At 34.1% G+C, this 17302-nt stretch overlaps 1 protein-coding gene and 1 long non-coding RNA gene across 9 annotated transcripts in view; one reads left to right on the top strand and one right to left on the bottom strand.

Moving 5' to 3' along the window:
- The window catches only part of LOC125503765, a 30794-nt gene that overhangs the window by 7372 nt on the left and 6120 nt on the right, over window positions 1-17302 (bottom strand). The window lies entirely within an intron of this gene.
- LOC109535721 (four and a half LIM domains protein 2) overlaps window positions 1-17302 on the top strand; it is a 54238-nt gene that overhangs the window by 33395 nt on the left and 3541 nt on the right. For 4 of the 8 annotated variants that reach the window (XM_019901660.2, XM_019901659.2, XM_019901657.2 and 1 more), the window contains 2 exons: window positions 8449-8649; window positions 9558-9732. In XM_019901660.2, the coding sequence (XP_019757219.1) occupies window positions 8449-8649; window positions 9558-9732 (376 nt within the window). Of the gene's footprint in view, window positions 1-432; window positions 1743-1795; window positions 1888-3670; window positions 3939-8341; window positions 8390-8448; window positions 8650-9557; window positions 9733-14238; window positions 14647-17302 lie in introns of those variants that run through there. The other 4 variants (XM_019901656.2, XM_019901661.2, XM_019901662.2 and 1 more) reach the window with 4 other exon arrangements.

Here is a 17302-nt window from a genome sequence, read left to right as displayed (position 1 = left end):
AGTAGTTGTTTATATATTTATTTATTAATGGATTGAGCAGCTTTGTTGGCGACTTTTTTACATGGAATGACTTTTCCACCCAGACTAGATGCGTGATCAGCTCTATAGTTTGAACTTTATTCATGTACACTATACAGTTGCATTGTTGAAATAAATTATGCGACAACCTCATATGTATTGGCAAAAGTTCTAAATGTCGGCGACGTTTTTATTTTGCCACTTTTTGACGTCAGACCAAATCGCTGATAACTATCGGTTATTTAATTTTCCGACAAAGCTCCGTGTTGTTTTTTAATTAACTTTTTTTCGGCCCGCACTCTACACTTTAAGACTTGACACTGAGCTTTAATCGATCGATCAAGAATAGTTGACATATTTTTTTATTAGTAATTAACGATTAAGTAACGAAGTTTCTAGTTAGAGCCCCAGCCAAATAATTGGCACAGTTGTTTGTTCGGTGCCTGTGAAAGACGCGTGTGTGGTGATTCTGGATTGAAATAACGAAATTATGGGGAAATTCTGTGTTTTGCGCACGCATATTTGACATAACAAAGTAACACGGAGGAAAATGGGTCTGCTGCTGTCTATTTTAGTGACTTGTGTAGGTGTCGTAGAGCTGCTGACATTCTACCAGAATGTGCGAAGACGGGTGAACTATCAGCCAATTGAATCAAGTCTTGCCACTGTTCACCACTCGCACTTTAAGCAACTGGAAACCATTAGGGATAAGTTGGAAAACCAGTTGGTTGAGCTCAATAAAAATCCCCAATCCGCCAAACTCCCCACGTTCAGGCTCAACAGTCACGAAGATATAGAAGTTGAATTTAGTAATCGGGTGGTAGCACGATCTCGCTCCTCCTCGCCAAGGAGGTTTTTGGTGTCCGAAAAGAAGCACGAAGATGCTGCCTCAACTCGTCAATTCGTCGTCTTAGAGGAACCGCAAGGAATTCAAAAATCCAAAGCCCAAGAATGCTTACCAGAGTATCTCATCGAAGAGGAGCCACGAGACGATGTGCTTCGGTATGTTCTGAAAGACGAAAATGGACCAGTTCCTCTGCCATTACCTGAGAAATTTGTCGTCTCAGAACACAACGGTACTGCAGAGGTCAAAACCGATGTGTTCAGGAAGAAACTGGGACATACAGTTGTTGAAGTTGATGGAGAGTTGTACTTCAGAAGATCACCATCTCCCTTCCCCAGCTTTGATTTAACAGCTCCCAGAAACAGTGTCTGCAGTGAGCTGCTGGACGACTGCGCTGAAGTGGACGAGCCATCCAGATCTAACTCCGGATCTCCAGTTAACGCCAATTTGGCTTTTGAAGCAGCCAATTGCTCAGAAAAAGTTAATGTTCTTCTAGATAGCAGCCGGGTAGCTCATTGCTCGACTGAGTACTGGGAAGCGAAGGCTCTAATTGTTCCTCCAAGGAAATCGAAGTCTAGGTCTCCATCTCCAGGCATACGGAAGCTGAGCAAACAACCTGCCCACTTGGAACGGCGAAGAATTTCCCTATCAGAATCCAGAGTGGTTAACTTGAGCGCTGACGGCCCAGCTGTCCAACGAGCAGCTTCTAGCTTAGAGCTCTCTAAAGAAGGCGAACGTTCCAGTGATGAAGATGAAGCGGAAGCTGAAGGGCGTTGCCCAGAAGACACCGGGAACAATCTTGAGGATGTTGATACACAAAAAGGATGCATAAAGAAAAAGAGCGTGAAAAGAAAACGAAACAAGAACCGCCGAAAGTTAGGTAGTAAGCGAACATGAATCAATGTGCAACTGTTGTCTTTTTTGCGTTCATAGATTCAATGCAACTAGATGCCGCAACTGAATTATCATCAACGAGAAACACGAACGAAGATTCTGGTGGCCCCAAGTTGGGAGAACCGTTTTGGGTAAATCGTTGAAAAAACTTAATGGTTTGTAGTGCTGAATGAAAACTGCTTATTTAACCTTTAAAGCAAAATATATCAGCTGTTTGTAGTGAGTTTGCCTTTTATTACGATTGCGACATTTGTGCGCAAAAAACAACATTCTTTGGACAATGTTGATAAAGTGGACGGACGATGGAACGTTGGAATTTGCGTAGTTTTTTCCATATACAGAGTGGGTATTTTGGGATCGATTTAAAATATTCGCAAAATGAAGTTCGTTTTTAGTACAAGAATTTTAAAATTCGTAATTTACAAGTTTAATACGGTGGTCAATTGGCTTGTGTGCCTGTTTCGCTTATTTCCTCTTGGAGATTGCGGATGTTTGCCGAAAATGCCAGTGAATAATTTGAAAATGTTTTATGACAGTAAACACATTTTTGCTAAAAAAAATTGCGGGTTTAATGTGGTTGTTAATTGGCTTCTGTGCTTGTTTCCTCTTCGAAATGGAGGATATTTGTCGAAGACGCCAGCAAACAAAACACAATATTCACACCGAATTACTTGAAAATGTTTGATAATAATAAACACTTTTTTATAAAATTTAGTTAATATTATATCCAATATTTGTTCGTTGTTTGCCGTTTACACAAAAACAATATTTTAACTGAAAGAATTGCAATTTATTCTACCAATGCCAAGTTCAAACGAGGACTTGAGTTACGTTGGTCTGAAACGGTGCGTTTTCCTATTTTTCTTAAAACATTTATTTTATATTGAGTCTGACTTTCTTTAACTCTGTATTGGACATATTAATTTTAAAATATACTAGAAGCAACCTCGTTTTTGTTGTTGTAGCTAAGAAAATGATCTGATGTGAATACGGCCACCCTGTATAAATGGGTTACTTATGTTAGCAATGTTCTACATCGAGCATGTTTCTTACGTCGATTAAATAGTTGAACATACTGACACACTAAGTGAAGGTTTTTGCAGATGAGACAGAGAGGTCAGTTTTCAAGTGTGCCGTTGATATCGGCGGTGGATGCTGTAAACAAGGCGATGTGCCAAATATCGGGATTAGTCAACAGAACTTCTAAATTTAAGCATGCTGATTTCAAAATATTCAAATCGATTTCGTTAACGAACGCCGATTTTATTGCAAAATTCATTTTTGTCTATTCGAGTGAAACAAACCCAGCAAAGAACTCAGAAAATAGAATGGCAATTTGAACATCGCTGAAGTTAAACTGAAAAATGTCTCTATTCGTTCTCTGTATTTAGTGCGTCTCCTTACGTTAGAAAAATATTAGACGCAGCTAAGCTAAAGAAAAAGGGATAAAAGTAGTAGAAGAATGACTGGAAAGGCAAAAGAAACTATGAGTTATCTAAATTGACGAAAGGAATTGAAGGAAAAATTGTGGTAGACATTAAATTGCAAATCGGCTGAAGCTTTTGAGTAAATCATGAAGAGTGCATAAAATTATCGTTTTTCCCTGACAGTCTCAGTAAATTCACCAGATGCAAGGTGTCAATAGTAGAAAAAATTACTGGAGGAACGGTTCCTCATAGATTTTGCAGGGTAATTGATTTCGATAACCACCGATTGTTTTCCATAATGAGAAATGACATCCGTTTTATTCTGCTCGGCAGATCGTATGGCAAAAAGTGAAATTGGGATTAATCGATTACGTCAAAAGGCATTTAATTTATTTTTGTCTTCGCGAAACAGCCACCAAAATCAATTGCACCCGGCACCACACGGCGTTCTTCTATCATTTTCTAAAAATACCGCAGAGAAAATCAGCTCTCGGGCCGTTTTCAACACTTTTACAGAATCCAGTCGTGAGATCAAGCTAGGTCGGTAAGCGCGCGTGATTCGTTCAGTTTTTCCGAAAATCCGAACCCACCAAAAAGCGAGCGAAAATGGGTGACGTCGATGCTTACACGAACGCCAATTTCACCATCACTGAGAAAAAGACGAAGAAGGTGAAAAAGGTCTCCAAGCGTCAAACGCAAGACGATACTGGAAACGAAGTGACCACCATTACGGAAACCAACGGAGGAACCAGGGGGTATGTTTTGGCATAAAGTGGACCATCATCCAAATGGACACTTCTCATCTCCTCTTCTCGCATAGAGAACACCATTTTATGTAGTCGATGTGGCAAAGTAAAAGTGTTGAAAGTCTCTCAGATTTCAACTTTCTTGCTTCCATTCCATTCCATTTCTGCGCCCAAAACACTGTTGACAACTTGCTTCCCACTAAAATCCGTTTTCAAATTGTTATCTAGGCCAAGATTTTTAGATGCATCTGGCAAAAAATGGGAATCCTGCCAAACGTTTTTTCAGAAACACAATTATTTTGGTATTTTTTTGTGAAATAACTTTTTCCTAATAAAGATTCTCATTCTTCAACTCTTTTATCACCTATCAAATTACCCGCCTGGCTCTTCTTTGCCATTCAAACTTGCGTAATTTCGCAATATAGAAATTCCTGTTATCCGTCCAGTTTACATAGTAGATCCGTTTTATTTGACAAGCAAATTCCTCAACCAGCTTGTTTTGCAACTGAAACTGAAATTTTACTGAAACGACTGCTGCTAAATATAAACTCGCTGGTTTGGAGAGTTTCCCTGGAACGACTCCCATTTTAAACACTTCGATTACGTCGTTTGCACTCGAAGTTTAGATTTGGATCGGTCTTAATTGTTTATTCTTTGCCACCTGTTGGCAACTTGTTCATTGCAGAGAACTTCTGCGGAGCTGGCTGAGGTTGACATGCGTTTCTTTGCGGGAATTAGAAAGAGTAACTGTGTTGAAAATGAGGCTGATTGATTTGATTTTTTGCATAGTTTTGCCTGTGGAAGTCATCTTTTTAACTGCGTCAGTATAGTTTATTTAATGGGGGCAAAAGTAATCTTAAACTCTTCTTTAGGTGTTCAAACGAATGAGAATTCAAGTGGATTTTAGTCTGTAAATTGCATTAATTTGCAACTAATATAAGTCAATGAACATGCTTTATTTGTGAGAACAGCACACAGATAAACATTCAACAACAAAAAGCATTGAATAAGCCAACATATAATTTGCACAAACTGATCGGCCGCTAATAGGGAATCATCGGAAAGGGACGGTTTTCTAAACAGAAAATGTAATTTTCAAACTCATTCCAAACCAAGCTTTGAAAAAAAAACGACAGAGTCATGAAATCTCATAGAAAACAACTAAAACCGTAAAAGTAACTCGTTATGAAATAAAACATAAAAATGAACTCTAAGGCTATGCTGCATGTTAAAAAAACATTTTGTTCACATCAAATGCACCTGAACCATCTTGGAATTTTAAAGGCCACTTCAAAGTGTTTAGCAATAAAAACAAAGAGCAAACGCATAAATTAAAACGATTTTATTTGTTACCAAAAAACCTTCAATTGAATGACGCCAGTTTTGAATCATTCCGTTTAAAATTAATGTTTAATCAAAATTCGTCATGAGGCAGTCAGAACAACTACAAACAATAATTGCCAGTATTGCTAGCAAAAAGATGGAAAAACTATAGGCTTTTTGGGAAGCTGAAGCTCCAAGCTTGTCTGATATTACTGCTACTATTCACAAACTATTCATGACTATCGTAGTAAAACTAAATAAAATTAGTTTTACTAACAACAATAATGAAATATTAAAACGGTCTAAATGTTTAACAAATTTCCATATTAAAACCCAAAACCATTCCATTTAACCACTTGCCCAAATAAAAATCACCTACGCTTTAGTTCACACTGTTAGCAATATAATTGCTCAATGAGTAATCCTTGGCCCAGCTTGTTTATCTCAAGTAAATCGTCGTTAAATTCAGAAAAGGCATTTAATAACTAAATGACAATACTGATATATTGCCGATAAATAAAAGGTAACGGCACAATTATTGAAATGGGATTGGAAAATTATAAAAAATCGCCCATCATACATCATGCTGTTCCGTAGCCTTTGCGCTAACAATATTGTAATTTGACCCCGACTTTTAAACGGCCATGGTGTTGGATTTGTGAAAAAAACACAGTCAAATTAGAAAACGTACAAGCAGGATTCACCTACGCTAAAAACAGCCAATTAATACCATTGGGAGGTGATTTACTTTAATACTTAAAGCCAATTACTTGCACTATTGATTTGCCTGATTGACTCTTAAATACGGGGTTGCGCATCTTAAAATTGCATTAAAAAGTACATTTAATGTTTAAACCTCTCATTGAATGCACGTGAAAATATTTAAGCAGGAAATCACTGTGTATATGTGGATAATTGCACGAACCAGATGTTTTACACTAATTGTCGCTCAAGGAGCCGATTTTTATAGATTTATCGAGGGCAGGTTGAAGGTGGATCAGGTTTTATATGCATTATTTTTATTTCTGCAACGATTTCGTTTTGGTTGCATCCCATTACACTGTCGCAAGGTAAACTGACCGGCTACACATACAATCGATTAGCATAATTTCAATGCTGAATGTCTGGAATTTCGAATTAGATTTTCGATTGATTTTTTTTTGCATCGATGCTTCTGTCTGATTTGATATTGTAGAAAGTACTTGAATATTTGTATATTGAAATGTGGGAAATTAAGGGTTTTGAGTGGAAATCGAAACAAAATTTTAAGTCAGCTTCAACAAACGGTAAGTGAAGAAAGACACGTTTATTGCCACATTGTCTACTGTTTTCCACTGTTTCAACAAGACATGCCAAATACATACCCCCTGTATTAATTGCAGGTACTTATCAATTTTCCGCCGTAAATTAGTTCTTCAAAATACATAGTTTTAATCTGAGTGCACATTTGCTATTAACTTTATTTAGTTAGATATGTTTTTCAGGTATTTATAATTTCAGTACTTTTTCTCGGCTTATTTCATTTAATTGTAACCTTGTTATTTAATAACTGAACGCCATGGTTTTGAAGCACGCAAGCTTTTTATATCTTACCGAAATATGAACATGTATTAAAGTGAAAAATGAGTCCTTCTTTTCTCGTTTCTATGAAGAAGAAAATGAAACAATCAACAGGTAAATGTGCCAGTAGAGCAAAGTAAATTCATTAACTTCTTTGAAAAAATAATTCATATTAGTTTCAATCGAGATTCGATAGCAGCTTTAGCAAATAAGCAGGTAAAAATAGAGATTTGCTGCCGTGAAACATCAAAGACAAATATTAAATACCCAGTGTCTGACAGTAAGAGAGTACACGTAGGTTTTCCTACAGTTTTCACTTGCTTACTTACTTACTTAGTCAACTTATTTACATACCAGGAAAACTTTCCTGTTGCAAACGTACATGTTTTGTTATGCTGTTTTGAATTGGAGGCTCAGTGCTTATTAAGAAAAATTTGTAAATCTCAATTTCAATTGTGTTTCAATGTAACATTTTGCATGCATTTTTTCTAATTTTCGATTATTTTTTAAATATTTAACTTTGATGAAACAGTTTTATCGTGTTTTATACTGGAAAGCATTCTCTAATTTTCTTAGAACTATTTCTCATTATTCGGTGTCTCAAATCATTCAGTCAAGAATCATTAAAACATTATCTTTTTATAAGTTACTTTATTATCGAACTCTCAGGAATTGTTCGAAAATAAAATAGTAACCTAATGTGGCAAAGAAAAAAACTGTTACACTGAGTATAGTTTTTCATTAAATTGAATGTGACAATTTTTTTTAATATGGGAGTTTAGTGAAAACGTGAATCTTCAAGAATCCCGCACCGTCTTATAGATAATATGGAAACAGTTTAAAAAATATATAATTTGGGTAGTATTACGCATACATACTATAAATACAAATTAAATATTTTTGTAAAAATGTTACTTGATAGGATGTCGTTTAGAAACACAAGTGATAATATCCAATTTAAAGAAAAATTGTACAGGAAAATTTCGTCATCCAGCAGGTAAAGCTGATTTTTGCTGTAAATTTGCAATAGCTGCATATCGGAATATTAATGTTACTTTATGAGACTTAGTAAGTCGCATATGAAAATCAGCCGGATGTTAGTGCCAGGGCAATGGATAGATAGCTCTATGTCATGACCGCAAAATCGGATTCTATTTTCAAAGTCATGGCCCTTTATAAGGTTTATATATACTTGACACGAATTCGTTCCATGCTATTAGGAATAAAGCTTAATTCTAGAAAATAGCTAATGTTTTAGACATTCAATCAAACAAGTTTCTGTAATAAACTTCTTCTTGACTTAATGTTTTAGAATCGGTATCTTCATCTCCGATTAATTTTATATATCAAATAATTATTTTGGAATCTAATAAAATTCATGCAACCGACAGATTAAATAAGCAGATGTTATAATAATTGTAGAAATAGGACCATGTGATTTCATTCGCACTAAATGGTGACTGCTTAGATAAAAAAATAATCTCGGATAAAGCGTTAATCCGGTGGAATAGTAGTATCAACTTGCTCCGAATATAGTCATTAATATGTCGAATATAGTCATTAAACGGGTCCCAGAGGTAGAAATAAAATTTCGCTTTCCGACCAACTGGTTTAAAAACGTTTCTTTTATTTCCAGCTTATTTTCAGTGGCGAGTACACGAAAGCCAACAACAAGGACTGGCATGGACAACACTTTTGCTGCTGGCAATGCGACGAAAGTCTAACAGGACAACGCTACGTTTTGCGGGATGATCATCCATACTGCGTATCCTGCTACGAATCTGTCTTTGCTAATGCCTGCGAAAAGTGCAGCAGGACTATTGGAATCGACTCAAAGGTACTTTTGTTGATCTATTTTCTTTACTTTTTCAATTGTTAGTTTATCACCAAATTGTGTAGCAGGAATTTACTAGGTTTGGATCGAAAATAACGGATTTTTCATTATTTTTTGCGACATGAAATAGTCAGGGGAAACTGGCATCACATATTCCAGAGCTTGGATTATGAGCTACTGGCCGATTTTATTATCAATTGCCTTATTTTGCAACCTTTTTATTGCACACTTATTATTATTATCATCTTATTTTAGCTTATTGTATAAAATTTTCCGTTGAAGTTTGTGAAAGCACTGCTGACGAAACCAACCGGGGTTTGCAATGATTCAGGCTTCAGTTTCTTTATTACTTTTGAAAGAAAAACAAGAGAAAGTTGAAAATTTGCATAGGATAACAAAGAAATAAGATATAACACAGAAAAAATACAAGAAGAATTAAGTATAATGCGGGTGGAATATTAAACCAGAAATAGATTACGTTTTCATTACTGAGAACGACGTTTGCCGAATTTCGAACTTGTTTTTGCATAAAAGTCATATTTTCACATTGTTTTGGTTCGATGGAATAATTTTTGACGAACATTTAGTCGGAAATCCCTTTATTGTTCAAACTCAACAAAACTCACTAAAATGGGAAAGTCAAAACAACGAACGTAAGAATAATTCAAACATTTCACACATAATGCAATTTTTAGTCAGTTTTTCAATTACGCATTATGCGTTTCATATAAATAAGTTTTACTCGCCAAACTGACTAAATACTGTGCGAATACTTACAAAACTCACAATTGACTTTTTCTCATATGGCACAACAAAATACAATAAATATTGCGGTAAATTTAATCATACTAAGTGGAAGTTCAGTTTAGATCAATAGGTCCTTATAAGGCTTTACCACTGATTCATTTCAGGATCTCTCCTATAAAGACAAGCATTGGCATGAAGCATGCTTCTTGTGCACCACCTGTGCGCAATCTTTGGTAGATAAGCAATTTGGCTCTAAAGGAGATCGTATCTACTGTGGACGTTGCTACGATGAGCAGTTTGCGTCCAGGTGTGATGGATGCCACGAAATCTTCAGGGCTGGTAAGTAGTAATTTACAAGAGCAACTTGCAGGAAGCAGAGGAATGCAAATTCCATTCCACACACTGGTTTACTATGAGCAATTAATATATTTTTGTTTCGTGCGTAATGTTAATTCTTCTGTTGAACGTCACTGGTTGGACAATGTGGGTTGAGAAACCACTTTATTTAGTACTTTTCGACCATGGGCAATAAATAAAACCGTCCCGAAGAAAACCAGTAAGTCATGACATGCCGCATACGCCGTTATTTACATTAAGTGTTATTCTGAAATATGATGTCATTTCACACCTACGGCCCGAATGAAATAATGGAAATTGAAAAAAAATACCATCGTAAATTTCAACTTTCATCCAGATTGGAGCGGTTGTTAGTAAATACTGTACATTGTTCGTCTATTTTTAGTTTGTTCCATTCAAGTTGCCAACTTTTCTAATTTATTATATCATTTTAAATTGGTCTTGACCTAATAAATTATGGTGCATATAGAAGCAGGTGAGTTTGGACAGGCCAATGTTGAGCTAGGTTATCTTCTATATGGGTCGACATTGAAAAAGGCATTGTATAGAAAATTTCAATGATTTTGCTGCTAACGACAATTGATTCTCATTTTTAAGCAGTGGAACTTTAGAGCAAAAACACTTTCAGTGTATGATAAGTAAATGAAAATATAGATGTAAATATTTTCTTACGAAAATCCTGGTCGTTTCAGATTCATTGAAAAGTCGAGGTCTATGGTTGCAACTTACGCGTAAATCAATAAAAGTTGTAAATAAAAACGGCTTTTGGCAATTCTATCGAACACGGCGCAACAAAATATGTCATTCTTATTACATAACTTTTCGTGTGTAAATCAATGAAACAATAGGTATTTTTTTATAGGGTCAGACAAGGGATCACATGTTTTCTCTTGTAAACAAACATCAGAATACATACGCAGAGAACGCCACTGATATAATTGAATTTGTGCGAGAAAATGGGTCATTAATATCTGTCGAAACATTGTTTCGTTTAAAACACGATTTTATTTCAATTATTTCCTATTGTTTCCAATACTTAAATTAATACATTCCAACATTTTAAGTACATCTGATACACCCTGGATTTTTATCCTGTTCATCTTGAACGTCTCCTAACATAATATTTTTAATATTTTTAACCTAATTATGGTTCACGTTGTATGCATTATTTAACTATTACTTCAAAAACATCCTGTAGATCGCTTCCTCTAACAAGAAAGGTCATATTTTCCTATTTACTTTGTAATATGGGCCGCAAATCAAAGCGAATTAGCAAACATCAGTGTTATCAAGTAAAACCAACTTTTCAACTACTGATTATTTCAAAGTACCACACAATTTGCATCTAAAGTGATTTATTTTCAGCTGTGAGTCAGAAGGCTAAAACTATGTAATAAATATTATTTCACATTTTGGATAAACAAATTGATTTACGAGGGTATTAAGGCTCATAACCAATAATACATATACATATTTATAATAATCACATTATTGGGTCATAAAAAACCAAATAGCATTTAAATACAAATTTTTAAGTATTGATATTATATTTTGTTTTATATCTAATAAATTAGTTGCCAATGTGATATAAATAAAAACACAAAAGAGAACAAACTGCTTTTAAGCTGATAAATATTGACTATATCTGTTCTCAAATTGAAATTCATTGGTTCGATTTGTTCACAAATTATACATGATGTTTTAGCTCCTGAACGGTACTAATGTAAATATGTGACTACCTACGCCAATGCAATATTTGCAAATAATTAGATACTCCAGACGAGAAACCACTTTGGTACTCGAAGAATTCAAATATATTCAATGTGAGAGTGAGACAACGGGGATTGATTTCCCTAAATGGCAATAGTTACCATTTCAAAATACGTCAGACATTCGGTTCAGTTTACGACCATTTTAGTCATTCATTCTCATGACGACCTTATCGTTTATCCTCCCATTTATTGTCAGATTGCGTGTTCTGGTCGCACAAGAATATACAGGTAACTAATGCAAATTGATGACATCTGGGACCTAATGTGAATGAAACTGGGAACTGGAAGGCAGTAACTAATGGATTTAATGTATTTTCGATTAGCCGTAGAAAGCATTAAATGTCGTTTGTCTTCAAAACTAGGTTTCTTTGTTTTAACTATTGAAAACTAATGGAAACATTTTGCGGCTCAAATTTTACTACATAATTTAATTTTACATGAAGAAACAGAARCTAACAGTGACCATATGGATTATTGAGCCATAACTTTTATATGTTCATATTGCCAATGATGAGGCTCGTTTTTGAAATACCCTGTCCATGTTTATTTCAAAAATYTGTTAATTGTTAATTATTATTTATATTATTAATATTAATTAACTGTTAATTAAAAGAATGATAAAAAATGACTCAAATATGGAATAATATACACGTTGTTCTATTTAAAAGCACACCTGGATATTTTAAAATAGAGTTTACTTTGAAGGGATTATGCCGAAAAACAGAGTACAAAATATTTAAAAGAACGTCCAAATGATATTCTCAGTGTCGATATTTTAAGTGACATCATCTATCAATTTCATTTTTAAATTACGAAATAGAATTAACGTAAAATTTAAAGGATTGACATGCACATTATTTATTTAAAGATTTTGATGGATCGACTGAGATGGGCACGATTAATCTATTTTTTCTGTGCTATTAATTTCATAGTAACCAACAATCTGATTGGCTTCAGATCTGGCTAATCGAGGAATGCTGAAGAAAAATAAATTTACCATTGAGATAGTAGTTTGGTTTATTTACAGTTCAAAGGCAATTTTGGGCTATTTTCGGAAATTTGTATATTAATGTCTGTCGTGGASAAACATTCATCAAAATCTAGAAATATTTCGGCAAATATTAAAAAACAGTCTATAAGGACGTATAATAATATTTGCGTTCTATCAAAAATCGAAGTTGTGAGTTTGTCTCTTAACCTGCAAAGAACTTGATATTTGACCTGAATGTCCAGTTTTTCCCATTGCAAAACCGCTAAGGACTTTCAATATTTAAAAGCTTCTAAAAATGTTTTATGATTACTTATAAACATTTGTTTGAGGTTGAGGACCAATTTGAATTGTTTAATATGAAAAAACTACAAGTATATTTTTAGGGCCTTGAAATTTGTCTTCACATATAGACGAAAAGTTTAGGGCAGCTTTTATAGCAACAATTTATCACTGAAAGCTTAAAAAAAATTCTCCAACAAACTAAGAAAACTTTGAGTTGATTTTAACGATATTTTTCAAATTCCAGAAGCACTGAGTTTTATATTTTTTAGGGGCTTTTTTGAAAAGGTCAAATTTATTTGAAATTTTATTAAAAACGAGTTATTAAATGACTAGTAAAGTTTGTACTTCTATCGCAAAAAAAAAATTAAGTTTCTTTGCAGGATCTGTAAGCGTTTGGAACTTGAGATGATTAAGTAAACGCTTTGTAAAATCTAAGGCAATTTTGGTCAATTTTGTCCATTTGGATGGCAGGATAAAAAAACGTTTTATGAAACTTCTAACAAAAGCTTAACATTTTTCATATAGAATAGAAACAATAATCTATGAGAGCTATAACTTAGTCGTTTTAGAAATTACAAGTTGATTTTTGCCAGTTTTTTAAAATCTAGAAGCAATTTTGTTTTGAAATTTCTTAAGTTTTTGTTAAGTTAAGTGCGAATTTTTCATTACGTTTAACGCGTAACATGTTCGAAATCTCGGAATTGAAGGCAGTTACAACGATTCTTCATTTTTGTATGGTTTGATTTTAAAACTTAAACTTTAGTGGGTCAATTAATTTTGTAAGTCGCTAAAAATTGCGAAAAGCTGCAGTTTGGGTTGTAGAATAAAAAAATCCGGAAATTTTGTCTCGTCAACGTAAAAGAGAATTTATGAGTAATACAATAGATCCTTTGTAAAGCAAACAGTTTATTTTTGGCGATTTTCCAAACTCTAGAAGAACTTTGAGTTACTAATTAAATTTCCTAGAGCTGTTAAGCTTTAGGTGCAATAAGCTGCAAAAAACTTCATTATTGGAGCGGCTTTGCGAAATTATAGCCTCTAGAAGCTCTATAAGCTGTGCTTTAGCATTAAACGGAGATTTTGGAGAAATATCTAGAGGCTTGAAACTTGGAAAAGTAATGTTACACCGATATAAAGTGGTCGGCTTTCAAACACAAACTGCACTTAATTTTTTTTTTTTAATGTTTTTGTGTTTTCTGCTGGTTTAGGTAGTTGCATTATAATCCAACTGCCCCGGTAAACTTTCAAACAAACATCTACATAAAAATTGAAAGTTTTGCGGCAGGCAACTTCATTAAACTCTCTGATAAAGTAATTATGAAATTTTTGGCGTGTAGGTAGGTAGTCAGTTTAACCTTGCCCTGTGGCTGCGACTTGACACGCCAATTTTTCTTTGGAATAAAATTAATTCGCCGCCGTGTTTCTCGGCAATGTTCGCGATGACTCAAAACAACTTTTCTATATTTCTCTTCAAGCGCTGCAGACAGACAGTACGTGTTTTGTGAAATCCACTCGTAAAAATCTGTACGGTACTCTCGGGCCTGGCGATTTTCAGTGTCTTTTCATCTGCTGCTGCTGCACCAAAACAAATGTGACATAACACTGCGCCGGAAGTGTATGTTCTTTATATGGTGTTTAGTGCTGCGTAAAAAATGGCGGGAGTGCTCAGTGATCAATTCAAAAGAATGAACTTGCAAACGAAAACTGTTGGTGGCGATCGAATTAAAAAGGCCAAAGAGCGAAACGAGGATGTGGCTATTCTATCCATGGAACTGCCTGGCGAAAAAACTGGATTTAAGTGCAGTCTGGGGGCTGATTGTTTATTGGGAGATCCGGCAGGTTTACCTCTAGGTGTGTAAAATCAAAGAGTGTGCAGCCTAAAATCAGCGACGACCAATTGAAAACATAAAATAATATCATTTCGTTTCGGCAATCTATGATGTCATTTTAGCAAAATATGTGCTATTTTTGGCTTGTTTCTATCCAATTTCGTTAAAATGCTAGGTGGAATATCAATGCAAACTTTAATTCATATACATTGTACGCACATTGACCTCACCGTTAAGATGTCTAAAGATAAAGAAAACCATATTGAACTAATTGTTCAAAAATCGAATTGTTTTTGCTTGATGTTTTATGACGGTGAATCGCATTTAACAAGGAATGTCTAATTACACAAAGCGTCCTTTGACCCTAATGACCCCAACTTTGATATTCTTCAAGAGCATGACCCCATAATTAATTCAGAAATGTACGTACGTCTATATGGTTTCATTAATGAGGTATGAGAAACTAGCATAATTTTGAATATTAATTAGTCAGTCAGTCAATCAAATCAATAGAATTAAGGAAGGATTCTACCTCGTATATCGGCAGGGGTTAGTCAATTTTCAATTCAATTTTCCATCTCAGTTTGTGAGAATGAAGAAAAATTCTAATTCTATTCGCATTTTTGACATCCATTTTAAAATTGGACTTTTTGCAATGTTTTTAATAATTATAATGTTTTTTTTAATGTTATACGCGAGCAATTCAGGTCAAGAATTGGCAAAAATACTTGGAAAAGTTTATATAATAAAATTATGTTTCGTAAAAACCTGTTATTCTATTTATATTCCGTTAGTTATGATTTAAAATAATTTAATTTACATATCTTTCATTTGATGAGTGATTAATTCGATGTTTTTTTAAATAAATCCGATTATATTAGCAGCATGTTTGACAGCGTTACTTTTTATCAGACATTCGCAATTAATTATACGTTTTTAATGTACACAAAAGCAGCAAATATTGGATGATTGGAGGAAAAGTTTACATTGCAAATAAGAAAAATCGAAGTTCGGCAACACGGAAAATTTTCTCTGAATTTTAAACCATAACTGCTTTTGTTAAAATAACTAATTAATAGTGGTCATAAGCGTTTAATTAGTTTCGGCATCATCCAAATTTTAAAAACCCGCTTTTTCAACTTGAACTTAAATCTCTTGAGTAACTTTTCTCAAACTTTATCCGTCGAATTATTTTTATGATTTATTTGTTTACAAGTTTGAGACACGCCAAACGATTAATACTTAATTAAAAACATTGAATTAACTTGACAATATTTACATTGAAAGCCCCACAAATCCTGCGTATTGCAGAACACCCACCAATTTCTGCGTAATATTATCAACTTGAACAATTAATTAAAAAACTGATAACATTCTTGTATTTATTGCGTTCTTGAAGGTTGAAAAATAAATCTTTTAAACACTGAGTTTTTAATGATGAAATTGATGTTTTTTAATAATTGCCCATATTCAGGATTGCTATTTTATTTCATTGCTCATTGCTTTTGGAAATATATGACTTGTCCAAATAAGACTAAATTAAGATTGGCTTAATTTAGGCACTTTACGCTAATAGCGCACAATTGAAAAATAAAATACAAGAAGAAAAACTAAAAATCATAAAAGCGAATGCAATAAGATCGAATAAAAGTTTTCAAACACCAACTAAAACACAATGAAACAGCAGAATTGAATTGACACAATATAAAGACCGGATAGGTTTAATTATCTAATAATTTCTGGGTGTATTCCAAGACCATGAATTAATAAACATGTTCGAGTTGGCAGCATAAAGGTGAAGTTCTCAGTCCGTATACAACTGCAATGAATGCGGGGACAATCAACTCAATCGCCAGATCTAAACCTCATTGAAATAAAAATGCTTCTTCAAGCATGCAGAATTAATATAACGCAAAACGAAAAGTAACGAATTTTTGGGGAAGATATTCTCCAATGGATCGATCGCATGGAAAATTGCATTTTGATGTTCAGGGCTATATTTACTTTTCGAAAATTTACATCCCATTCAAACCCACGTCGACTACTAATTTGGAGAACTGAAAGCACTTAAAAACGCATTGTCATAAGCGCCCACGGTAATTGCGAAACTGATTGTATTATAAATTAAGTAAAAGTAATTTGTTTAAAACTATAGGCAATGATGATGCCAGTAGGCGACACAACTAATTACCCAATCGCACAAGATTGGTGTGGGCTGTCAGTATTTACTATTCGATTTTTTTTCTTTATGCAAGTAAAAATGGATATTTTTTTACAAACTTCTTGTTGGGTATTTCGCCTCAAAAATTTTTGTTTGATTTTCCTCACGTCTTTTATTACAGATTGATAAATAGTGCTCCTATTTCGCAATAAGAACGAATGATTTATCAAAAAGTAATCAAGAACTATCACCTAGAGGGAATCCTGCGACACACTTAGGCTCAAGCTGTAAGAGAAAATTCCAATTAGTAAAGAAATTAATTTGAAAAATTACCTTGACGTTTCGATAGCTATTTTCTGCTATCGTTATCAAAAGAACCTAAATGAACCTAAAAAAGAGTATGTTAATAAATTGTGTAACAATAGTAGGATAATACAGTATATGAAAATTCGCTCTGATAATTCGTCTGTGCAAATTGTCAGTTATGTGACTTTGACTTAATCTCATTGTTTTTTTT

This window comes from Dendroctonus ponderosae, unplaced genomic scaffold, assembly GCF_020466585.1.
Source record: "Dendroctonus ponderosae isolate FM_Combo_2020 unplaced genomic scaffold, Dpon_F_20191213v2 Dpon_F_20191213_3, whole genome shotgun sequence".
Classification (NCBI taxonomy): Eukaryota; Metazoa; Arthropoda; class Insecta; order Coleoptera; family Curculionidae; genus Dendroctonus; species Dendroctonus ponderosae.
Note: the sequence above shows the minus strand (reverse complement) of the source record. Positions and strands in the feature narration are given on the sequence as shown.